The sequence below is a fragment of the Dromiciops gliroides genome, chromosome 4 (genome assembly GCF_019393635.1).
Source record: "Dromiciops gliroides isolate mDroGli1 chromosome 4, mDroGli1.pri, whole genome shotgun sequence".
Classification (NCBI taxonomy): domain Eukaryota; kingdom Metazoa; phylum Chordata; class Mammalia; order Microbiotheria; family Microbiotheriidae; genus Dromiciops; species Dromiciops gliroides.
In genome coordinates, this window is record NC_057864.1 from 398,953,996 (window position 1) to 398,980,654 (window position 26,659).

The window sequence follows — 26,659 nt, forward strand, 5'->3', positions numbered from 1 at the left end:
TTAGCATAGTGTCTGGCACATAGTAGGTACTATATACTTATTCCCTTCCCTTCTCTGTCAAATTTGGAAAAGCTTACAGAAGAAAACTGTGAGTCAGGTGTTAAATTTGTTAGGGAAGAAGAAGGGTGACCCTAAAGTCCATAAATGAAAACAACAAATATCTGACAGAGTGAACCTCAAAGTTTCTAATGCTTCAGGGCCTCTTGTGTGAGATCTAGAACTACTCAAAAGAGTTTGACCTAATTAGTCAATCAACAAACATTTATTAAGTGCCTATGTTCCAAATGCTAGGGAAAAGATAAATATTAAACAGTTTACAAACACACATGTGTGTATGTGCATACGTGTGTGTGTGTATGTGTGAAGCAAATCAAGTGTCACAGTTGGGTCCACAAAGGACCATCCCAGGTTGAAGGAACCTTTTTTCTTCACACCCTAAAACCAAAACTGCTCCTGAGTCTTCTGAGGAGCTGACCTTCAATGTCAGCCAGCTGACACAATTCACTCAGCAAAGAGCTGAAATGAAACAGCACTGCAAGAACTAACAACAAGACCTATAGATTCTCCCACAAATACACACAGTGTTAGTGGGAAGAGTGGCTCAGCAGTGGACAGACACACAGTGGGAATCCACATGGCCAAGGCCATGCACACCTCTGCAGGGTTCCTGCCACCCTTGGTCTCAGTCTCTGATGGTGCTTCCTAACAGCTTGGCTGAGGTCCCTATTTTCTCTAGTTGTGGACTCAGCTGCCATACGATTGCTAATAAAGCCCACAGGCTAACACTGACAGGATCCTAAGGGGTCTGAGCAGGATGCCAGCTCCAGGCACCAGATTCTTTACTTCTCTCACAAACTCACACCCTTCAACTGCAGATAGACCCCCTTCCTGAGTGCCACAGACAACTCTCCACAAAGGTGGCTAGCGTGCTTTTTAAAATGGCCCCAAGGAGTATGCCTGATTCTCTAGGCCAATTATCAACTGTCTCCAGTCTGTTCTCAGTTGCCTCCATCTAATGGTCAAGGCTGAATAATCCACTTTAAGTTGATTAAAGAACTTTATACTTCCTAAATGAGTAAAGAAATGGGCATTTACAATAGCCAGGTATCTATAATCTTCTCAGGTTGATTTGTTAATTTCTTCACATCTTATCTGGTTTTGGGAAAATTCCTTAACATCTCCATTACACAAAATAATCTGGGGAGTGGGAGGGAAATACTAGCAGCTGGGGGAATATATAAAGACCATGTAGAAGATGGCACCTGAGTTGAATTTTGAAGGAAACCAGGGATTCTAAGAGGCAGAGATGAATGTATTTAAGGCACAGGGGACAGCCAGTGTAAAGGCATTAAACAGTAGGTAAGAGTGTCATGTGTGAGAAAGAGCAAGGACAGTTTTGTCAGACACAGAATGTGGGCAGGAGACTAATGTCTAAGTTTGGAAAGGCAGATTGTGAAGAGCTTTAAATGTAGAACTGAGAACTTTCTATTTGGTACTAGAGGTAATAGGAAATCACTGGAATTTACTGAGCACGGAGGGATGGGAAGGGTGGTGACATGGTCAGACGTGCACTTGAAGAAAATCATTTTGGAAGCTGTAAAGCAGATGGACTGGAGAAGGGAGACAAATTAGGAGACTCATAGCTCAGGTGAGAGGTTCCTTGATCATAAGGGACCCAACTGGTTTGACCACATGATTCCCTCTAGCTCCATTCAGAAGTAGAGGAGTAGAAACAGAGGAGACGGATGGTAGGAGTAAGCCAGGGTTGGAGTCTGGCAAAGCATGAGCACTGATAGAAAAAGGGGGAAAGGGATCCAAGAGTAGCAGAAAGTGCAGCATTGAACTAATTAACTGTTAGATCCAAACAGGAAAAACAAAATAGTTAAAGAATGTTTTATTTTCCCGACAGTTAGATGAACAGCTCATAAGAGTTAGTCCCAAATCTCTGGGGATGTTGGGTAATGTTTTTTAATGACTCCAAGATCCTCCTTGAAACAAAGGCCATCTTTTTTTGTTTTGTTTTGGTTTTTGTGTGAGGCAACTGGGGTTAAGTGACTTGCCCAGGGTCACACAGCTAGTAAGTGTTAAGTGTCTAAAGCTGGATTTGAACTCAGGCCCTCCTTACTCCAGGGCCAGTGCTCTATCCACTGTGCCACCTAGCTGCCCCCAAAGGCCATCTTTTTTAGAGGCACATGGTGGGTGTGAGCATACTGCAACACACAAAGAATTGTATAGGAAATGTATCATATAAATGTTATCAAAGAAATGTATGCCCAGAAAAAAAGACATGTTCTGATCCTGTGATATGAACATGGTAGTAATGATAGACAGCGTATATGCTCCACTGGTATCCAACCAATAACAAGAGTTTGGAGGAAGACCCCGAGGGTCCACAGAGTGGCATTCTTGTGGCAGGTTTATTGGAGGACATTAGGAAGAGTCACCCAGGATAAGCTGGCACTGATGGGTTATCTGCTTCATAAGATAGAATATTCATATTCACAGATCCACTGACATTCTTTTTTCATGTATTTCTCATGTATCATTTTGTAGTTGATGCATTGTATTCTTTCTACTAGATTGTGAACTCCATGATGAAAAGGACCAGATCTTATTTATTACTTGTATCACCCCCTGTTTCTTAGCACAGTGTTCACTGGATATTATAAGCATTTAATAAACAAATGCCTGGTTGTTGAAAATTAGTCCTATTATTATCTGGGCTTTTAAAGGCAGGTCCCTAGTGAAGAAGTAAAAAATGTAAAATCAACTCCTTTTTAATTATAAAAGGACTGTATATAATGGAATTCACAAGATACATGTATGTACAGGTAATCAAAATTACTCTTCAAGTTTTAGCAACTTGAAGCAGAATATCAATTTTTCCCTCACAAAAAGAGGAAGAAAGAGAGTGTGAAGCTAGAGAATGCTGATCATAATAATAAGAATGATATTAAGAAGATTAAGACCAGGGCAGCTAGGTGGCGAAGGGGATAAAATACTGGCCCTGGATTCAGGAGGACCTGAGTTCAAATCCGGCCTCAGACCCTTGACACTTACAAGCTGTGTGACCTTGGGCAAGTTACTTAACCCCCACTGCCCCACAACCCCACCCCAAAAAAAGATTAAGACAGAAAAACTTTTAATATTTAAAGGTTTCAAACTCCTTGATGCTCCCAATTATCAAAACCAAAACCTCTATGTGCTTCTGACTTCACAACAGAATTCAGTATAGGGTGAACATTGTTTTTTGTTTGTTTGATTTCACTAAACTCCAGAATGAAAAATCAGGATAGTCTAAAATACCAGATCATCAGGAAGAAATTACTTGATTGTTTCTAGGTATCTGTACTTCTTTAAATTTTATTTTAAACCTTATCAATTAAAAATAATATGCTAATAGTAATTAGCAAACAATAATATTTTATAAATTAAGTTTTTAATAGAAAAGGACAACTCTGATTTGTAAAAGTATTCTATAATATTGTTTTAGTTATCCATGTTTGTGTTTTACACAGCCACTGTTCACCTGGGTGACAAATTGCCTTCTAGGCACAGAGCTCAGGAAAAAATAAACAGTCTTTTGAGAGTCAGCCTTGCCAACAAAAACTAAAGGGATGGAAAAATGTCACACCATTCAAGCAACCTTTTAAGTTTAAATTGGCTTTCTATGTATGATTTCCTACTGGGAAACACATTTACTACTGGCTGACACAAATATTCCAGTAGCAATTATTGCTAAACTGTCTCATTGTAAAATAATAAATTGGCATTCAGGTTTACAGATTAACCTCCTATGAGTTTGGTTAGCTGAGTGATTTGATAAAATGGAGTGTCTGTGTTATATGGCTAAGTGATCAAGTCCTGGAAGTTCCCAGACTTTTAAAAATTCATAGGTCATAGTAAGATAGTTACTTAAATGTAAGGAAAAATTCTGCTTTTCCCCTGTGACATCTCAGAGCTTAATGAAGCAACATTGCCATGGTAAAGTAAGTGATTTTATGATAGATATCTGCAGTAAGTGGCCATGGGGATTGGATCTGTGACTTCACTGATAGAGGAAACTCCCCCTTACCAATGCAGGTCAGCATCTTTGCCAAAATTTATAGTTTTAGAGGGTTGCTTGGAGTGCTAAGAGTTAAGAGACTTGCCCAAGGTCACACAGGCAGGATGTATTTAGAGGCAACACTTGCACTTAGTTATTTGTTATTCAGAGGTCAGCTTTCTCTCCCCTGTGCCACACTGCCTCTCTTACAAGGTAAGATTTTAACATGATGAGATTGAATCAACTAGCCATATGTGAAAATCAATATCATTATTTTATAATTATATCACATTTTACAAAGTCACTAAAACTATGTGAAACTACTTCTACATTATAAAAAGGTCCCAACAATGTTTTGCTTTAAAAACAACCACAAATGAATTCAAGAAGGCTCATAAAGCAAGCAGGTTAAGCATATATCACAGAACACAGGGAAAGTATTACTTCTAAAATATTTTTTATCAATCTCAGAGATAATATTCTAGTATTTCATAATAATTGTAAAGTTTTAAAATAGGTTGAAATATATTATGAAAGTATCCCAGTTCTTTATTTCACATTCTCTTTTATCATTGAGATTTTATAAATTACAGTTCTTCCAGAGGGCATGAATTGTGTCTTTATAATTTCCAATAATATTCTCAATAAATGTTGGCAGTGAAAATGATATGAACTTTCATTTTCATAGGGGGCATTAATCTGAGAAACAGATTGTAATGTCAGACTAGGTCCAAAAGAATATATTATTCCAACATAATAACTGCATTGGTAATTTGCTTCCTTAAAACTGACAAAAGAATCCACCCCATTCAGCTTTTCCAGACAGCTGAATAAACAAATGCAAACTACTCCAGAAATATTTTCAAGTGTCACTAACTGTGGACAATGTACTAAAATTGGCATAAAAGGAAACACTTATATCAAAGCTGTGGGTATAGCTGAAAAAATATGAAGCTACAACCATAGTCTATGCCTTCATGGAGCTACATCTACTCTAACACCTTGATGGCAAAAGAGCCAACTGAAATGTTACTGAGATTGCACTTAGACAGCATCATTCATAAAAATCTGTGGATTTCACTTTAGCCGATTTAAAAGCTTTTTTAAATGAAATGTAACCGATAAATTGTTTTAAAACAGTTCCTATGAGAAGACATTCTTGGACATAGCCATGGGGTAAAAGCAGAAAGGGCATAGATTTAGAGTTTCAGCCCTGCCACTAACTAGCTGTGTGAATGTGAACATGCTGCACCCCTGTGTACCTCAGCTTTCTCACCTGTACTAACTGTACTTGTACTTGAGCTAGATGGCCAGCAGACATCTTAAACTCAATACATCCAAAACAGACCTCATCATCTTTCCCCCTAAACCTTCCCACTTCCAAACTTCCCTGTTACTGTCAAGGGCACCACCACATCCTCCCACTCTCCAGGCTCACAACCTAGGCTTCCTATTCAACTCCTCACTGTCTCTCACTCCCATGCCCAATTTGTTGCCAAATCCTGTCAATTTCACCTCTGCAAAAACCCTCAAATATGTTTCCTTCTCTCCTCTGACACTGCCACCATCCTGCTGCAGGCCCTCATCACCTCCTGCCTAGCCTGCTGCAAGAACCTGTTGGTGGGTCAGCCTAACACAAACCTCTCCCTACTCTGGTCTATCCCCCAATTCAGTGATTTTCCTAAAGCCCAGATCTGATCTTGGCACCACCCTACTGTGGGTGTTGAAAACTCTTTATAACCTTGCCCCCAACCCCTCCACTTTCAGTCTTCTTACACCCTACTCCCCAACATGTACTTTCCATCCAGTGACACTGGACCGCAGGCTATTCCACAAACAAGACTTTCATCTCTTGGCTCCAGGCATTTTTCTCTGACTGTCCTCCATGCCTGAAACAGTCTTCCTCCTCATCACTGCCTCTTGATTTCCCCAGCTTTTTTCAAGTTACAATAAAATCCCACCTTCTAAATGAAGCCTTTTCCAAACCCTCTTGTTTCTAGTACCTTCCTTCTGTTGATTATTACCTATTTATTCTGTCCACAATTTGCACAAAATTCTTGGCTAGCTGCCCCCTTTTGTATCCCAAATGCTTAGCATATAGTAGGTACCCACTAAATGCTTACTAACTGCAGACTAATTGTTTCAAGGAGTTTTTACAAAGTGTAAATGAAAACAGGATCGGATTTATAGTTTCCACTAGTTCTTGTTAAAATAAGTGACTAAAAAATGAAATAAAAATATCTGTATACCATTGAAAGAAACATCCATAAGGGTTAAGAAAAATTAGAAAGCAAAGCCAAAACGGAAAAAGAACTGGAAAAGGGAGTCTTAAAGAATTTGAAGAAATGTGCTTACTTCCTTTTTTGGCCAGCAGATGTCACTGTGGTTTAAGATAGTGAGAGTAAACTTTTTTTTTTTTTTAAACTAAGTGCTCTCCAGGTCAGTCATCAGATGGCACTTTTCCTTGAGCTAGATCTACATTACTACCTGAAGTCAGCAGTTTCACATTGTAATATAATTAGGTTTACTGTGTGAATTACTCTCCAGAGTGCCTCAATTCTCAATCTTCCCTTGTATACATAGAGATGTCCTATTTCTAACTAAATATGTTTTCCTTATTCATAGGGATTGGTTTTTTTTCTAAGAAAGTGTTAAGTGTTCATAAAGTTTGATCACAGACAACTATCTCTCTTCTTTTTTTTTTTTTTTGTGGGGCAGTGAGGGTTAAATGACTTGCCCAGGATCACACAGCTATTAAGTTGAACTCGGGTCCTCTTGAATCCAGGGCCGGTGCTTTATCCACTGTGCCACCTAGCTGCCCCATCTCCTTCTTTCTAGTATCATAGTTACCATATACACATATATAAATACCCTCTTGGGCAAAAGCTAGAAACTTGAAGCCCACTGATTTCCACATATGTGTGTGGAAAGAGAATTGAAGTTTAAATTCTCTCACTCTATGATTACTAGGAAAGAACCACACGAGAAAAGTAACATAAAAGGTGTGTCATTAGAGAAATGTAAGACTAGAAAATAAAGTGGGCTGGTCACGTGGATCAAAAATGAGACCTAAACAATTCTGCCTGTACACTCTGGATGGCTCTCCTGAGGAGAACTTAGAGAATAAGGACAACAGTTGCACAGGAGGAGAGAGCATGGATGGGTTTTCACCTGCCCTGCCAGTAGTCTGCATATATATGATATCACAGATCCAATGACAAAGTATTGTGCAGGTTATGTGACCAAAAGGATGAAAGACTAGACCTTTTCTACAATGCTCACTGACTTACAACCACTCCTCCAAAAGAGGAAGTACGTGATAGAGGAAAAGCAATTACAATTGTCTCCACAGGTCAAGACATTAAGAAACCTAACAAGGGGGGCAGCTAGGTGGCACAGTGGATAGAGCACCAGCCCTGGATTCAGGAGGACCTGAGTTCAAATCTGGCCTTAGACACTTGACACTTACTAGCTGTGTGACCCTGGGCAAGTCACTTAACCCCCATTGCCCTGCAAAAAACAAAAAAAAAGAAAGAAAGAAACCTAACAAGGTAACTACCTTATGACAGCAGAGAAAGTTCTTCCTTTACTTGCTTACTCGGCAAGCCTCACCACAAGCCCCCATGCTCAAGCAGGCCACAAAGCCCAACCTACTGGCCTGTGCTCTGGGATCTGCTCAGAAATTTCCCCACTGTTGCTTTGGTTTCTGTCAGCACCACCTGCTTATGCCCTACCCCACCATCCTGTGAAAACAAGCACCACATCTCCACTCTGGTTAATATAGAAAAGCAGAAGCCTGCTCTGCCAGGGGATACAGAGCTCAAAGAACAAAAGACAAAATGCACTCAGACAAGGGACCAGCATGCATGAGGGTGGAGCTATACTCCAAGTCTCAAAAGAAAGAGAATTAGCATCCAGTTGGGACCATTTCTGTTCCGCCCTCCCCGCCCCCCAAGGTTCTTACGGCAGGAACTGAGGCTGGCAGAAAATAAACTCCCCAACATGAGAGAGGGCTGAGACAGCTTTGAGGTCTAGGCCCGGCAGGAATACCTTCAGAAAGTAGGGAGTCAGAAACTGAGCAAAAGAGGAATATAAGAAAAAAGGAGTAAAACTAAAAAGATCTCAGGAGGAAGAAAACTCAGTTAAAAACCTAGAGTACACCTAACACCCATGAGATTGTCAAAGATGACAAAGTAGGAAAATGAAAATGCTGAAGGGGCTGTGATGGGCCTGTGAATTGGTACAACCATTCTAGAAAGCAATCTGGAACTATGTCCAGAAAGTTACCAAACTAAGCATCCCCTGGGACCCATCTATAGCACTACTAGGTGTATACCCCAAAGAAACCAAAGATGAGAGAAAAAGATCTCTGTGCAAAAATATTTATAGCAACTCTTTTCATGATAGACAAAAATTTCAAACTAAGGGGATTTCTATTAAGGAATAATGGGTAAACTAATGCAAATGGCCAACAATAGCTAAACAAATTGTGGTTTATGAATGTAATGGAATATTATTGTGTCATAAGAAATGATAAAATATACAATTTCAGAAGAAACTGAAAAGACTTATGAAATGATGCACAGGGAAGTGAGCAGAACTAGGAGAACAATTTACAACTTTGAAAGACTTTAAAACTCTTATCAACATGATAAATCACAAATCCAAAAGAATAAAGATGAAAAACACCATTCACCTAACAGAGATACATTTCAGACATGGTCAATTTGAGAATACAGCTATGTATTTAGGTCTTTATTTTTCAATTTTTTTAAAAAATTGCTCAATAAGGCACTGGAGGGAGATAGTGGGAAGGAGAGATTTTTTTAAAAATGAAAACAAAAACCAAAGGATGTTTGTTATGATACCCAATATTTATTTCATTATAATTTGCTGCTATACAGTGGTGTTATTCTGAATTAAATTTTAGGCACTGAACCATACTGCCAAAAAGCAATGGTGAAAATATACTGTATCATCTTCACTAAAAATAAAAATTCTCAGTTCATTGCATTAAATGGGGCAGGACTGCTATTGACATTACTGTTACTGGGAGTGAATGGGAAAGTACTTATTGACAAAAGTAATGTATTAAGTGCACAGAAATTAAAGTGGACACCATTTGTGTTTTTAAATCATTGCACTGCACTGCTTGACTTCTTGAGAAGATATAAACCAAGTAGGAGTGGAGAGATGAAAGACAGGAGGACAGAGCTTGAATGGAAAAATGGAAAAATAGTGAGGAGTAAGCTAACTTTTTTAATAGTACCTTATGTTTTACAAATGGTACCTGACCATGAACAGGGTGATTTAATTGATTAACAGGCATATATTGGGTCCTTTCAATGTTCCAGGCATGCTTGCAGGGCATTAGAGATACAAAGAGAAAAATCAATATCCTCAAGGAGTTCACATCCTAGAACTTGTGCAGATACAAATATGTACACCAAAAAGAGGATACTTTTTTCTATGTAGTTCCAAGGGAAAAAACTAGTAGATGTTGCAGGAAGACAGATTTTAGTTCTATAAAATGAAGATCTTTCTAACAATTAGAGTTATCCAAAAATGTATTAAGGTGCCTTATGAGAGATGGTAAGTTCCTCATTACTGGGAAGTATTCAGACCACAAATTGAGGATTCCTGTATATCAGAGGTTCTTAACTGTTGTGTTTTTCTGTCACAGATCCCCTTTAGGGGTCTTACAAAGGCCTTCTCAGAAATGTTTTTAAATACAAAAAATTTTTTAAAACATATTATAAAAGAAACCAAATATATTGAAATAGTTATTAAAATATTTTTAAACAAGTTTATAGACCTCAAGATAAGAACCCCTGCCAAATAAGGTGATAGATTTGCTCAGATTAACCATGGTCCCTTCTACTATACAAGACTATGTAGATAAAACATTTGATGGTTTTAAAAGAGATGCTCCTTATACTGCCAATGTGACAGCAAAGGATATTAAAACTTATTTTATTAGTCATTCTAGTTTGATATGAATTAACCTTCAAATCATCTTTGAGTAATTGTTTTAAAAAACAGCAACTGGTGTTTCTAGGTATTTCTTACTTTTTTTTCTTTTCCCCTTACTTTCTAATGCAAGTGCTCAGACTATTCACAGATTCATTTTATACTCAAAGTGTGAAACTGAGAGGATAGTAGAACAAAAGTAGGAGCTACCATGACCTTCAGAAAGATTTGCACTATATAATAAAACTGCTAAGCAAGGAGAATCTCAAATGAATAACTGACAACCATTTTGGCAAGCCTTTACCCTTATAATTCTGTTTACATTAAGCAAAGACTAAAGAATGACAATTCTTTAGATTAATGCTTTAAAATTTTTTATAATGAAATGTATCAACTGACTAGAAAGATCATTAGAACTGGCTATTCTAGCCAAATAAATTATTCTCTTGTGAAAACAAAATAAAACAAAGTCAGACCTTTATTAATTCCTTTATTAAGTCTGGGACTAATCCCAGTTACTTTATGTGCCTGGAATTACTTCTGTCCATGGAACTCTGAGTTCCAGGGGCTTTGCTGATATTTTTGGCCAAGATGGGTTTTCATTTGGCCACTTGTACACATCAGAAAGGGTAGAAATGGAGCTGCAGGTGCATTTTCACTACTCCATATATAAAGAGGAGTTTGATAGATTTGCCTGTATAGCTTGTGTTCATAACGCTTTAAGGTAGCATGTTAGCTACCACATCTTCGAGAATACTGTCACTCTTTGTGATCAAAGACATTCTGATCAAATGAGGCTAACTAGCATATGAGGGGGGCTGCCGAAATAGTATCACAGCAACTTACATTCTTGAAATTCAGGGACCATATCTCTCTCTATAATCCCTTAGTTTGATATCTCCAAGAATGTAGAGTAGGGACCTCATGAGCATGCCCAGATAAGGAATTTGGCCAAAGCTAGAGCAATAGCTCAAAAAGTGCTGGGCTCACAGGAACCACCAGGGACAAAACAAGGAAGGAATATGGACAAGCAGAAGGAAGAAAGAAAGATAAAAGATAAAGTACACCAGAGGCCACAGGAGGATGTACTAAGGAAGTGTTGCACAAAAGTGAACATAGAATAGGAAAGTTAAATGAAGACAGAAAGGACCTGAGTTCAGGAGTTGGAAATCATGGGACAGAAAAAGAGCAACAGCAAGGGTGGGTAGCTCAGCATGGAGTAGAAAGAAAATGAGCACAGGGAAGGCAAGAGGTCAAAAAGCAAAATGAAGTATAATGAGGGTAAGGAGACAGATGAAAAGGTCAGAGAGGAAGATGAGACTAGAGCCTGGGAAGGATAACAGTTAAAGGATGAAGAGCAGGCATGAAGAAGGACTCCAGAAGAGACTGAACAAATAACTGTGCTGATAAACATGTCTATTTCTTGAGTGCATTCAAGATTTTACTGATACAGAGAACTCTCTGAGGAAGCGGATCAGCACCTGTTCTACATCTTCCATTCTTAGAAAGCTGCCAGGAGCAATGGAGGTTGAGTGATAGCCCAGACGAATACAGCAGGAGTGAAGAGAGGCAGGATTTGCACCCAGATCTTCATGACTCCAGGTCCAGCTTTCTATCCATTACACCACACTACCTCTGGGTGTATTTATGATCATTGTTCTGGGAGTCTCAGACTATAAGTTATCACAGACATAAATCTTACTGTCTGCTTTAACAACATACAGACATATGCATGTGTACATACACATGCACACACACACACACACACACACATAAATAAAATATGCTGTTTTAAAGTGAGTGAAGTGCTTGACATATACCATCTTGTTTGATTCTTACAACCCTGTAAGGTAAAATCCCATAGAAATAATTGTCCTCATTTGGGGGATGGGAAAAACAAGGTTAGAGAGGTTAAATGACCTGCCTAGGGTCACCCAGCTAATAGATATCAGAAGTAAGATTTTAATCCAGGTCTTCCTTACTCCCAGTGCAGAGTTGTACATCTTTTCTCAGCTTCTAAGAAGTTCTGTAACAGGAACTGGTCTGCAGTAACTGACTTTGGTTAATGGATTATTTGATGTATTTCTATTCATTTGGAAAGGGGAGAGGAATAAGCAAACAAACTGATGTTTAAAGAATAGCTAATATTAATAGCTGATAGCCCTATCATAAAAGCATTAAAGAGTTGTAAACAAAGTGTTATTTAAGCTTCAAGAGAGAAAGTTGTTACAAACCAAGGTCAGAGAAGGTTTCATAGAGGAGGTGACATATGAGTTGGACTTTACAGGGTAAAGAATAATTCAACAAAGAGAGGGAGGATATTCCAGGCAGGAAGAACAACACAAAGAATTGGAACTTGAGGTACAGAGAGGGCAAAATAATAAGAGATATAAGATGAGGCTGATACTAAATTGTCAAGGATCTTGAATGCCAAGGATGAGAGCTTGAACTTTACCCAGTAGGCAAGTGAGGCTCTAAATATTTTTGAGGTGAGGAATAAAATGATCAAATCTGTGTCTAACAAAGACTATTCCAGCAGTGCTATAAAAGATGGATTCAAGAGGGAGAATGGTAATTTAGGAACCTCACACAATTATTGGGGGACTCTGGGGGAACTCAGGAACATCCTAGCCTGACTTACTCATTTTACAGATGAAAAAACTAAGATCTCCAGAGGCTGTGACTTATCCAGAATCACACAATCTCTAAAAATAAAAATACTGGTTTCAATTATTATAGTGAGGGGAAGGATTGAGGGGGCAGGCCATCAACTTTGAAATGTTTACCCTATCTTAAACTAAATTAAAAGCATCTATAATAAGGAGTATGTACTCATGGAAGGACTTAGGCAATTTTATAACGATATGGCTTTTGGGGGAGATTTTTCTTTTTAGCAATGTTTGAAGAAAAGATGAATTATGACAATCATATTGCCACTTCATTACTTTTACTCATAAATACATATAATTTGCATATATTATTATTTTTAGAGAAAACTATTGAAACACTGCTATAGCTACATCTAGAATTCTTTACTTTTTTGATCCAAAATTCAAACTTCAGAAAATTCAAGAATATATATGTATATATATATTCTTGGGGGTGGGATGGAGCAATAAGGGTTACGTGACTTGCCCAGGGTCACATAGCTAGTAAGTGAATGTCAAGTGTCTGAGGCTGGATTTGAATTCACGTCCTCCGGAATCCAGGGCCAGTGCTTTATCCACTGTGCCACCTAGCTGCCCCAAGAGTATTTTTCCATGAAGGAATAACTATGAAATTCTTTCTACTTATTTTTAAAAAAACAACACAACTTTTTGCATCTCCTTACACTGATTTATCAAATAAGTAAATTGTGTGTCTTAAAGATCATTAAATAATGTGGAATTTTTCAATGATTTTAAAATGTCTTAACATACTTTTTTTTTGGTGGGGCAATGAGGGTTAAGTGACTTGCCCAGAGTCACATAGCCAGTAAGGAGGCAAGTGTCTGAGACCAGATTTGAACTCAGGTACTCCTGAATCCAGGACTGGTACTTTATCCACTGTGCCATCTAGCTGCCCCACTTAATATACTTTTAAAGTATGCTTGTGAAATCTAAAACCAAGTGGCATACTTCGGAGAATTTTATAACTGGGAGAGATATGAAAATTCATTTAGTCCAGGGGGTCTTGAATTTCTGGGGAGTCTGTGAACTTGAAAGGGGGGAAAATTACACCTTTCTTTTCTTTTCTTTTCTTTTTTTTTTTTTGTGAGGCAATGGGGGTTAAGTGACTTGCCCAGGGTCACACAACTAGTAAGTGTTAAGTGTCTGAGGCCGGATTTGAACTCAGGTCCTCCTGAATCCAGGGCCGGTGCTTTAACCACTGCACCATCTAGCTACCCCAAAAGGGGGGACAATTACACCTATATTTTCCCTAACTTTTAACAGAAATTGAAAGCATTTCCTTCAATTACTTAAAAACATTATTCTGAGAAAGAGTCCAGAGGCTTTACCAGATTGCCAAAAGGGTCCATGTGTGGTAAGATTATTGGAATTTGGCTGACTCATTGGGAGGGGCTACACCTGGCCTGCCCTGAAGTGACGTGTGCTGCTGATGTCAGCAGGAGAAACCACTCTCCACAGGCAGTTTTGAAGGACCTCCCCTTTGGGGGGAGGAAGATTACGTGCTTGCTGAGGGGAGTCTCAGTCTCTTCTGGAGTCTCCATTTTCCGGTGGTGCGAGCAGCAGGAGCAGACGCCCCAGGTGGTGAGTTAACATAAAAGCTCTGCTTTCTTTTGAATTAGCTGAACTGGAAGCAAGCTGGGGATTGCATAGACTTAGGTTAGAGCTAACAGGATTATCCGTATTTCTTTTTTTCCCTATTCCTTTATCTTTGATTTTTATTAATTTCACCTTTGCTGTTTATTTCATTCCCATTAATAAAATCTGATTCGCTTGTGAAAAAGAGGCTGTTAGGCTCCTTTCTTATTGGCCTGGGAGAAACATCTAAAAAGGCAGCTTTGGACCTAGAGGTTCCTCATTATTTCCGGGCCCCCAATATTATGGTAAGCCACTCAATTAACTCTCCATATATTAATTCTGGCCTTCACACATGACAAACGAAAAAAGGTTAAGAACTCTTCATATATAGTACCTTATTTTACAGATAAAGAAACTGAGGCCTAGGGAGGTTAAGCAGCTCGCCCAAGATCACAGGATTACACAGAGTCAGAGATAAGACTGGAACTCAGGTCGTTTAACTCAACTAAAATTTTAAAAGAGGTTACTTTATCATGTTATATGCTCAATTATTTAAATCACTGTCATATAAGTTTAATGTGCAATGAACATTAGTGAGGAATTAGCCAAGTTCTTCAGCACTACTTTTTAAAGCATTCAGTGGGTTCTGTGTATAAATGTGTTAGAGGGAAAAGGGTAACCTTAGCTCAGTTTCCCCAAATCTTCAGAAGATATGGTGAATATGCATGCTAAAATTTAGGTTGGAGAAATAGTGATGGTACTTACACTGTGAACTCCTAAAGCTTTCCAGACTGCAAAACTGATTACACCAACTCCACACCATGCATAAAGTGAGCCCCAACCCAATGCTCGCAAGGCAAGAGAAGAACCACTCTCTGGTAAAGCAGCTGTGGCAGTAATTCCCTGGAAACAAAAACAGAAAAGTAAGAACTATGTGAGTCAGAAAGAATGAAAAGAGATGAGGAGTAAGAATCACAGGATTATAGACTTAGCTATTAGAGGTCTCAGAGGCCACTGAATATGTTTTACAGATGAGGAAAGTAAGTTTTAGAGAAATTAAGTAACTTGTCCAAAGTCACACAGCTAATAAGCATCTGACCCAGAATTCAAATTTAGGTCTTTCTGACTCTAAGTCTAGTGCTCTATCTACTATGCCGCCTGGGAAAATGGCCTAGTGAGAGGTTATTCCAGAGACAGTTTTCCACCCACTAAACTAAGTAATATAACAATAGGTAGCAATTACAAGGCACCTTAAGGTTTGTGAAGTGTTTTACATATGTTATCTCATTTAACCCTCACAACAACTTTTTGAGGTAGGTGCTATTATTATCCCCACCATAGAGATGAATAAACTAGAGCTGAGTGATGCTGAGTTCTCTAGAGTCACACAGCTAGGGTCTGTGCTGGGATTAAACTCATGAATTCCTTACTCCAAGTCCAACCTTCTATCTACTAAGCCACCTAGCTAAAAGAGGTCAAGTCAAAGAATCCCACAAGGTAACAAGGAGGTGGTGGTTGTTGCTGTTGTTTTTAACTGGGCCTCCCTATCTTGCCCAGGCTAGAAGTGCCCTGCCCACTTGTGCACTGGCCAATCCCATTAATCTAGAAGGAAGGTCTGACCTGCTCCTTTTCCAGGCTGAGAGGGTTCAATCCTCCCCAGGCAGTTCGGTTCCTCCTCCTCTTTTCCTTTACCACACTCCACACTGCTGCCGAACCTGGTACAGACAGACAGCTGTTGGGTTTTATCCCTACTGCAGCTCAGATTTCCTGAGCTCAAGTATCTGTCAATGTTGACTTCCCCGGTAGCAAGGATTGCAGGCATATAAAATCATGTCTGGCCCTCAAGGTTAATTATTAAAGAAACAATCACTGAAGACCAATTTACCATCCCCAAACTCTTGGCCCTCCTACCCACCCTCCTCTTCTCATACACCCAGACACTCAGCTTCACATAAAGGGAAAAGATGTCTTTGTTTTTCAAACATTTAGCATCTTTGCATTAATAATTGTCTTATTTGAAACTTTTTGTAGTCGTGTGTATTATCGTAATGTTGGCACTAAAACTAACCTAACTGGCGACTGTGATTTAAGGCAAGGACGCTGGATTTAAGCCCTCTCGTAAAGACCGTATGCTAGCCCTAGCAGCCCTGAATACAGCAAAGAGGAAAGAGGCAGCTGTAGAAGAGAGGAGGCTTTGGAAACTCTCTTCTTGCCAGTGTCCTCAGGGGACCTTCTCTTCACCCCTTCATAATCAGTCCCTAGAGGACCAGCTAAGGGGTTGATGAAAGGCAATCAGTTTACACAGAAGGTGAAGAATAGGCCACTCAGAGACTCCTCAAGTAATGTCCCAACTAGTCATCCATACCTGCTAAGAGACAGGGACTTTATCCATCCTTGTTATGAGATAACAAAGAACTAGAAGGACTGGAGGAATGGCACAACAGCACAGGGCTTTAAGAAGAAAAAGGACTGGCACTCAGAAAACTTTTAGAAACTATATCACAGAAAAGGGATTGCTAAAGAAAAAAGCTGACTAAGGACAAAAAATGAACAGACCTTCAGAAAAAGAAGTTTCTTTTTTCCCCCCCTTTTTTTGGGGGGGAGGGGGCCTGGCAATGAAAGTTAAGTGACTTGCCCACTGGCTGGATTTGAACTCAGGTTCTCTTGAATCCAGGGCCAGTGTTTTATCCATTGTGCCACCTAGCTCCTCCCAAAAGAACAGTTTCAATGGAAAACTACTTCATCACAAAGGAAAATGAGTCAAAATCTCTTGAGGAGGAAGGTAGCACAATCAGTTCCATAAGACTTCCTTAAACAATGAACCAACTCTAACAACCTACAGAACAATTTAGAAGAGAAATCAAAAAATTAAGTGATAATGTAAAGGACAGAAATTAGAGCCCTAGCAAGTCTAGTCAGAGACTAAAGAATTTAGGAAAGACAGAGAGGCATGCTCCATAGCATTCAATTATTTTTTTTAAAAGGCAACAGAACAGAAATACAAAAATGCAGAGGCAGAAGGAAAAATGAAACAAAACTTAAAAAGTATAGGTAAAAATTCTAAAAACAAAAATATTGAACTTGAAGAAAGGATGCCAAACGATTCCAAGGAGTAGAGGCCTTCCAGAAAAAAAAAATATGGAAGAGAGGTGATAGAGTAAAGAAAAAAAGAAATGAGGGTTAGTAGGTAGTGACAAATATTTAAAAATCATTAAGGAAACCAGAGAAATTTTGTTACTGTGTGGATAAAATGAAGATGCATATACATATGTATGCATATGTATAAAATTATTTTTAAAACTTACATAACAAATCCAGCATTCCTTATACAATTAAGAAATAAATGAGCATTTATCAAGTACCAACTTTATGTCAGGCAGTGTGCAAAGTGTTAGAAATGCAAAGAAAAAAAATCCTCCATCTAGTTCTTCATAGATTTGAAAAGTCTACTGACAAAAAAGAAAAAAAAATGTAAAGTAACACTATAAAAATTAAAACCTGAATACCAAACTTCAAGAAATCATTCAGAAAAATTGCTCTGAAATAGTGAAAACAATAAACAAAGTAATGATTTAGAGAATATAGTCCATCTGTTGGTGATCTACCGAACAGCAATAGAAAGTTGAAATAAAATCCTAACAGCAATTTATGCAAGAAATAATTCATTGGGACCAAATTGGATTTATACTATGGATACAAGGATGGTTCAACTTTAGGAAAACAATCAACACAATTAATCATATTAGAAACAAAATCATTCAAAACCACAATTAGCTCAATACATATAAAAAGTCTTTGAGGGGGCGGCTAGCAGTGGATAAAGCACTGGCCCTGGATTCAGGAGTACCTGAGTTCAAATCCTGCCTCAGATACTTGATACTTACTGGCTGTGTGACCCCGGGCAAGTCACTTAACCCCCATTGCCCCGCAAAAAAAACAAACAAACAAATAAAAAAAGTCTTTGACAAAATACCACACTTAGTTATACTAAAAACCTAACAAGTAAAGGAGGGCACTTTTTGAAAAAAATATTACCAAAAGTATCTATCTAAAACCAAAATCAGGCATCACATGCAATAGAAATACACTATAACCTTTCCCAATAAATACAGGAGTAAAGTAAGAATGCCTATTTTTCTCATGATTATTTGATATAGTCCTACCAGGAGCAATAAGATAAGAGAAAGATATCAAAGTTGTAAACATAGGTAAAGAGATAAAACTACCCCTTTCTGCAGATGATATGATGGTATATACTTGGAAAATTCCAGAGAATCAGTAAAGATAAATGATATCTTTAACAGCCTCGGCAAAGTTACAGGCTATAAAATAAACCTAGGTGCTAGAAGGTACAGTGAATAGCATACTGAATCAGAAAGACCTGAATCTAATCCTACCTCAGATATGTACTAGCTGTGTGACCCTAGACAAGTCATTCAACCTCTGCCTCATGTTTGTCTCAGTTTCCTAGGGTTATATAGTAGCACCTACCTCACAGGGTTGTTGTAAGGATAAAATGAAACATTCGTAAAGCATATATAACAGTGACTAGGACGTGGTAGGTGCTTAATAAATGCTTATTTCCTTCCTTACAAAATCAAATGCATTTCTACATAATAACAAAATCTAAGAGTCAATAATAGAGAAATTCTATTCCAAGTAACTAACAAATACATAAAGTATCTGGGGATCAATCTACACTTAGGATAAAAATGGCAAGTTATTAATACATCTAGGTTGAATGGGGGAGAGGGGGAAACTTTGTATCAGACTTCTCTGATAAAGGTTTGGTAACCAAGATAGAAAAACAACAAATATATTACATGTAAATCTATGAACAAAAACTATTCCCCAATAAATGGTCAAAGGATATAAACAGTTCTCAAAAGAACTCCAAAGTGTCTACAACCAAATGCTCCAAATTACTAATGATAAGAGAAATGTAAATCACTCCCCTCCCTGTCAATTTGCAAAGATGGCAGAAGGGGGCAATGGTCAATGTTGGAGAAGTTGTTAGAAGACAGGCACATTGGTCCATTATTCATGGAGCTGTGAATCCATACAATTATTTTGGAAAGGAATTTGGAATGATGCCCATAAAGAGGCCAAAATGTCCATATCCTTTGACCTAGGCTTATGCTCCAAAGGAAACCACTGATAAGAGAGGAAAGTCCCCACATCCCCTAAATATTTTTAGTACATGTTTTGTGATAGCAAAGATCTGGAAACAAAATAGATGCCAACTGACTGGGACATGGCAAAACAAACCGTGGTATGTGAATGGAGTGCTGTCAGAAATGATGATTGTAATAAATACTGAGAAGCATGGAAAGACCTACATAAAGTAATGTATAATAAAGTAAGCAGAGCCGAGAAAACTATATGTACACAATGACTCGACACATACACAAAATCGAAAGCGAATGGCACAAAATTATAAAGAACTATGGCTTGAAAGAAGACATAGGAGAAGATACTCGCACCCCACTCCTTGGCAAAGGTCTGAGGACCACCAAGTGTATCATTTATTTTCAGACTTTTTTTGATGTATTGCTCAGTTATGCTGAATCCCCCCTTTTTTCTTTAAAAAATATAATAAATTTATGTTCTTTCAAAAAGAATTATTACATGCGATGCTCTCTGGAAGGGGGTATGAGAAGATTACTAGGAGAAACTATGGTCATGTATAAAAAAGATGAAAACTTATTTAAAAAATAAAATATCGGGGCAGCTAGATGGCGCAGTGGATAGAGCACCAGCCCTGGATTCAGGAGTACCTGAGTTCAAATCCGGCCTCAGACACTTAACATTTACTAGCTGTGTGACCCTGGGCAAGTCACTTAACCCCAATTGCCCCTCAACAAAACAAAAAAAGCAAAAACAAACAAAAAAATAAAATAAAATATTTCAGCCATTTGGAATTATGGCTAAAAAATGTAAGTGGAAATTTTGTTTTAGAAGAGTCAAAATCTGCTAAACTACATTTAAAAATTCTCAGATCTAAAATTTTTAATAATTTCCTTCCTACAGAATATATTCAAATTAACTTAATACTTAAACTCTTTGTCTTTTGTTTGTTTGTTTTGCGAGGCAATGAGGGTTAAGTGACTTGCCCAGGGTCACACAGCTAGTAAGTGTCAAGTGTGTGAGGCTGGATTTGAACTCAGGTTCTTCTGAATCCAGGGCTGGTGTTTTATCCACTGCGCCACCTAGTTGCCCCCAAGGTTTAATTTTTAAAAATTAAAACAAAGTAGTGATGTAGAATTTTTAAATTGACCCTGTGATTATATCAGAAAACTGAGTAATCTGGTTCTTTTATTTACCTAAAAGTGAAGTAGATACTTAGGGAATTATTGGGATGTCAGCCATTTCCAGTTCTACAAACTAATAATGTCTACTTTGAGAGTTTAGGAAGTTTTGGGGATAGGTCTTCTTTTCTTTGGCCACTCCGCAGTATGAGTTGAGATGCTCAAAGAAGCTGAGTTCAAATCCCACCTTTACCCCTTACTACCAGTGTGACACTAAACAAGTCATTTAACCTCTCTTAGACTCAATTTCTTTATCTATAAAATGAAGGCATTGCAATAGATGGCTTCAGAAATCCCTTCCAACTTTATGTTAGAACAATTATTTTGGAGAATTGAGGGTTTTTAAAATTCAAACCTGTGACTCAATGTGGTGAGCTTCTACTATTAAAAAAAATCCCTCCAATACAAACTAACAGCTTAAGGGACCTTGCCCGGGTCACATAGCTAGTTTGTGTTAGAAGTAGCCCTTGAATCCACATCTTCTTGATACAACAGTTGCCATTTATTTTAAAATCTTCCTTCAACAAACATCCCTTTATATGTACTATATTTTAAAAAATTTAAGCTAGTTACAAATATGAAATACATAAGGCCCTTTAAAAAATCAGTTACTCTTTCAATCAGGTCAATGAAAGAAACTTAAAGCAATATATTAATCAGCTACCTGTCTTAGGTAAAGACAGAGGTAGCTAATTAATATATTATTTTTTTATTATCCATAGGTGGGAAAAGAGATAAGCCTTCCATCAATCAACATTTATTGTTACCTATTATGTACTCTTTCAACCTTCCTAATTTCTTAATTAAAAGTCACACAGAATAGAAGAAAATATTCTTTCTACATTTGTGAGAGAAATTAGTTAAAAATTAATTACCCCTTTAGTAGTTTCTAACCATCTTTGCTTAAATTCAATCTTATCTAAAATTTTATTAAATATGTATTTCTTGAATGATTCACCCTCATCAGAAAATTATCAGAATTAGTATCCATGAAAAGATACTGCTGCACAACCTTGTTGTTCAGTTGTTTTTCAGTTATACCTGACTCTTCATAAGCCCATTAGGGGTTTTCTTGGCAAAGATACTGGAGTAGTTGCCATTTCCTTCTCCAGCTCATTTTACAGATGAGGAAACTGAGACAAACAGGGTAAAATGACTTGCCCAGGGTCACACAGCTAATAAATGTGTGAGGCCATGTTTGAACTCAGAAAGATGAATCTATTCACTCTATACACTGGGCCACCTAGTTGCCCTAGATAACCTTACAGCAAATTATTCTTTAGCAGTTAAATCCACTGATCTAGTACAAAGTTGAGAATTATCCCCATCTGACAGATCAGTAAATGGAAGCACAGGGACATTATTTCCCCAACTCAAATGAATTGGTTACAGAGTTAGGACTAGAAAACCCAGTCTCTTCAGTTCCAGTCTGGTGCTTTTCCTTTATATTTCCACATCAGTGTCTCTCAAAGTCCCTGTGAAAGGTAAAAATCTAATGGAATTAAGCACCATCCTAAAAAATACAACAATAACCTCAGTTTATGAATGGGCTGTGCTTTAAAAGCTTACTTAGAAGTCAGTTGCTCCGAACTCATGACATCTTCCCATAGAATTACCATAAATGATGATTAAGTTCCCAGACTAACTCACAAAATCCACCATGTACCTGAAAGTCATTAAAAGTCAGTCTGGGGGCAGCCAGGTGGCACAGTGGATAGAGAACCGGCCCTGGAGTCAGAAGTACCTGAGTTCAAATCCGACCTCAGACACTTAACACTTACTAGCTGTGTGACCTTGGGCAAGTCACTTAACCCCAACTGCCTCACCAAAAACAACAACAACAACAACAAAAGTCAGTCTGGATCCCAGACTAATTTGAACCCTGAATCCTTGAGGGCAAGCTGGTTTGAGAAAACAAGTCCAGTAGTAATAGTGTTATAATAATAGGTCATAGGGTTTGAGCTGAGTCTTTAAAGAATACCAGAGAAGCCAGTAGGCAGAGGTGAATAAAGAGAGCATTCTTGGCATAGGGGACAGTCCTTGAAAAAGCATGGAGTCAGGAGATGGAGTTCTGTGTACAATAAAACATTTGTTGCTTGAGTGAAAAGTAAATGGATGGGAGTCAACTGTAAGGAGACTGGGAAAATGGAAGGGCCAAGCTTAGTAAGAGCTTTAAATGCTAAACAAGGGTTTTATATTTGATCCTGGAGGTGATAAGCACCTGTGCAGCTGGTGGCATCGTTCAGGGCTGGACCTGAAATCCAGGGGACCTGAATCAGGATCACTTACTATCTGTGTGACTGTGTAGCCTCTCAGTCTTAGTCCCCTATTTGTAAAATGGGGATAATAACAGCACCTACCTCACAGGGTTGTTGTAAGGATCAAATGAGATAACATATGTAAAGTGCTTTGCAAACTTCATCACAGTCACTAAAGTAATTTTTCTAAAATGCATTTCTGACCACATCACCCTTCTATTCAACAAATTCCCGTGACTGCCGGTTACCTCTAGGATCAACTATAAACTCTCGTGTCTGGCTCTTCCAAACTGGTTCTTTGTTACCTTCTCAGTCTTTTTTCCCTATTACTCCCTTCTAGACACTCTTTAGACTCCTCAGTCCTTTCCTCTCTGTACACAGCATGTGGTAGGTGCTTGGTAAATGCTTACTTTCTTGCTTCTTTAACAGGCTCATCACCAAAATATGATTTTTTTTTTTGCAACAGTGTAACGATTGGAATGAGGCCACCTGCTGGAGACTTACTGTAGAAGAGTTCCACCCATGAAGCGAAGGTCTTTGAGGGCAAGACCAGGAGTCTCTTCTTTGGCGTCAGGAAGTGACGCGGGTGAGTGGGAGGAGGAAGGAAGAGACTGGCACTTGGGCTCACGCTCTTTCCTCTGGACTCTGGTGGAGAAGGGAGCTAGAAATGTGCTCTCCCTTTAATAGATAGGAATCTAGGCCTTTCTCTCTCTCTTTACCAAATTCTTTTTCTCCTTAATAAATGCTTAAAAGTCTAACTCTTGCTAAAGCTTATAATTTATTGGCGACCACTCATTAGATATTTTAGACAGACTAGCTAGAATTTTAGCCCTTAACAACAGCAACAGATAAAGAACATCTACTGAAGTACAAAGAGGCTTCAGCCTACAGCACAGGTTTCACTCTTACTAATGAAACCAAAGATCTTGGAATATCGAAAAAGTTGAGACACGGGTATTGCAGTTATGGTTCAAAAGCTCCAGGGGACAGTAGCCCTTCAATTATCTGGTCAGTCATCTTTCTGCCCTCTTTCTCCACCCTCATCCCAGTTTTCTTCTTGCCAGGTTGTAATATTAATGGTACCCCCAATCCCCGGTTCCTTCAGCCAGTCCTCATGATGTCCAAACCCCTTGCCATTCTGATCACCTTGCATTTTGGCAGTCTTCTGAAAATGTGGCATCCAGAACGGAACTACTTCAGATGCAGTCTAACCAAGGCGAAGGGCAAAATGCAGTGATACTACCATTTCCCTCATTCTGGACATAATGTTGCCTCTCTTAATGTATCTTAAGCTCATGTAAGCTTTTTGGGGCTGCCTTGTGACACTGTCATTTCCTATTAAGCTGATAATCCAGTAAAATCCTCTGATCATTTTTCACATACAGTGCTGTCCAGCCACTTCTCACCTAGCTTGTATTTGAGAAACAGATACAATTACCTCCACTAAACTTTTTTTTTTTGGTGAGGCAATTGGGGTTAAGTGACTTGCCCAGGGTCACACAGCTAGTAAGTGTCAAGTGTCTGAGGCTGGATTTAAACTCAGGTACTCCTGACTCCAGGGCCACTGCTCTATCCACTGCGCCACCTAGCTGCCCCCCCCCAAACTTTTAAAAATTAGATTTAGCCCATCTGTCTTAGATTGTCAAGAACTCTTTGGATACTAAGACTCTCTCATCCAATGTGTTAACTACCCCTTTCTGTCGTTTGCAAATTTAATGAGTGTATCTATGTTTTCATGAAAGACATTAACAAAAATATTAAGTAGCACACAGCTAAAGACAGAAATTTGGGCCTCTCTGTTCAAGACCTTCATCCAAGTTGAAATCAATATATAATAATAAACTTCAAGTTTATTCCTTTAAGCAATTCCAAATCCATCTAACTATAAATATCTAGAAAACATCTCTCTATTTACATCTGAAATCCTGTTTGGAAAAAGGATATACTTTTTTAAAAGGAAGAACTTCAAAGTATTTTTACCTAGAAATCAAATGAGAGGGGGCAGTTAGGAAGTGCAGTGAATAAAGCACTGGCCCTGGATTCAAGAGGACCTGAGTTCAAATCTAACCTCAGACACTTGACACTTACTAGCTGTGTGACCCTGGGCAAGCCACTTAACCCTCATTGTTCTGGAAAAAAAAAATCAAATGAGATAATAATTGCAAAGCACTTAGCAGAATGTCTGGTACATAGTAGATACTTAATAAGTATTTGTTGCCTTTAAAACTAGCAAGAAAAAAGAATGTTAGACTCTATACATATATTCAAAGACTTCTTAAATCAATGTGAAACACCATCAAAATAAAAATCATATTCCATTCTCATTCTGTGTAGTAAAATTTTACCAAAAATAATATAGGTGTAAATTAATTTAGCAGATCACAAACCTTATTGAACCATTGAGGGCTTTTCTTTTTAGCCAGTGACAAAGTTGTAACAAAACCAGCCAGCATTCCTGCAGCAGCAACTGTACCAAGAAAAATTCCACCTGCCAAAGAGTAAATTAAAAAAAAAATTAAGACCCTCAGAAAGAGCTTAAAAGTTTTGAAAGAAACTCTCATTTAAAAAAATAAAAACCTCAACGAAATGTTTAATCATCTATCCTGCAAAGGAGAAAATGGAAAGTTGTTAGAATTGTTTAGGATGAATGACTTTTATGCAAAGCCGAAGGTTAGAAAAGAAGTGTTTGTTGGTTTTTTTTTTTGCTTTGTTTTTCTTCCCATTAAACTAAGCTCATTCGGAAAAGAGCAATAAAGGTAGGTTTAATGGACAGAACACTGGATGGGGAGTCAGAAGCCTTGGATTCTGATTTAGGTACGGCCATTTCCCAGTGCTTTGACCTTGGGCAAGCTGCTTCATTTCTCTGGGTCCGTCTCTTCTTCTGGATACATCAATAGCTGCAGCACCTGTACCCACCTCAATGGGTAGTTAAGGAAAGCTTTGTAAGCCTTGGAATCTTACAAAGATGTGATAAATTAATACATCTAAAGAGCCTTCGTCACCCCAGACCCGAGTACTGTCAGTGCTGGGCGGTGGCTCTGGGGGATTACAGGGAGAGCAGCCTGCCAGCCTTGCTCCTCTCCCCAGCGCTCCCCACCCAAGCACCCAGTGCTTTGGGGTTGGCTGGCAGGGTCCTTAGATCGTCTGGTTTTTCTACATATGAGGAAACTGAGGCTCAGAATGGAAAAGTCTCTAAACACGAGTCCGACAGGTGCCTCATCAGGGGCAGGGCCGGACTAAAATGGGGGTCGGGAGCGGGGGTTTGAGGTCTCCAGGCTGGGGAGGGGGTCCTCCCCCGTCCACGCCTCCCACAATCACAACCATAACCCGCTCGTCCTCCAGGGAGAAGCATAGCGGCTCCGGGGGCCTGGGGCAAAGGCCGCGCCAGGGCCGAGCTCAAGGCTCCAGGAGACCCGCAGCTGCTGCGCGCACCTTTCACGAGAAACAGCCGGTTGTCCGGGTCTGCGGGATGCTCCAAAGACCCGGGAACCCCTCCCGGCGCGGAGCCCACAGGCTCCATAGCTGAAAGGAAGCCGAGCCGTCGCCCAACTGAGCCCGGGTGGAAACAAGGAAACTAGAGAAAAAGGGGCCGGCGCGGTGCGACCTTAATACGGTCCTGAGCAGGGCTGCCGGCTACAAGGTTCCGCCCTTCCCCTTCCGGAGCCCGAACTCCGCGTGCTCTGGGCCCGCCCCCACCCATGTTGACACCTGCGCAGACTAGCTAGCTCACTTCTGCTGGGGCACTGGCCTGGAAGCTACTTTCTCTTGAGAGAACACTATTGGTATGGGATTTAGTATATATTGTGAGCAGGGCCTTGGACCTCAAAGATCTCG

The 26,659-nt window shown here is 39.0% G+C and overlaps 1 protein-coding gene across 1 annotated transcript in view; it reads right to left on the reverse strand.

Annotated features, from left to right (window-relative positions):
- Positions 1-26,434, reverse strand: part of TMEM242 (transmembrane protein 242) — a 47,326-nt gene extending 20,892 nt beyond the window's left edge. Inside the window, exons 1-3 of the mRNA XM_043963796.1 lie at positions 26,258-26,434; positions 25,213-25,313; positions 15,025-15,162 (exon numbers count right to left, since the gene is read on the reverse strand). Of these exons, the coding sequence (XP_043819731.1) occupies positions 15,025-15,162; positions 25,213-25,313; positions 26,258-26,345 (327 nt within the window). The 5' untranslated portion in view covers positions 26,346-26,434. The remainder of the gene's footprint in view (positions 1-15,024; positions 15,163-25,212; positions 25,314-26,257) is intronic.
- Between the last annotated feature and the right edge of the window lie 225 nt (positions 26,435-26,659).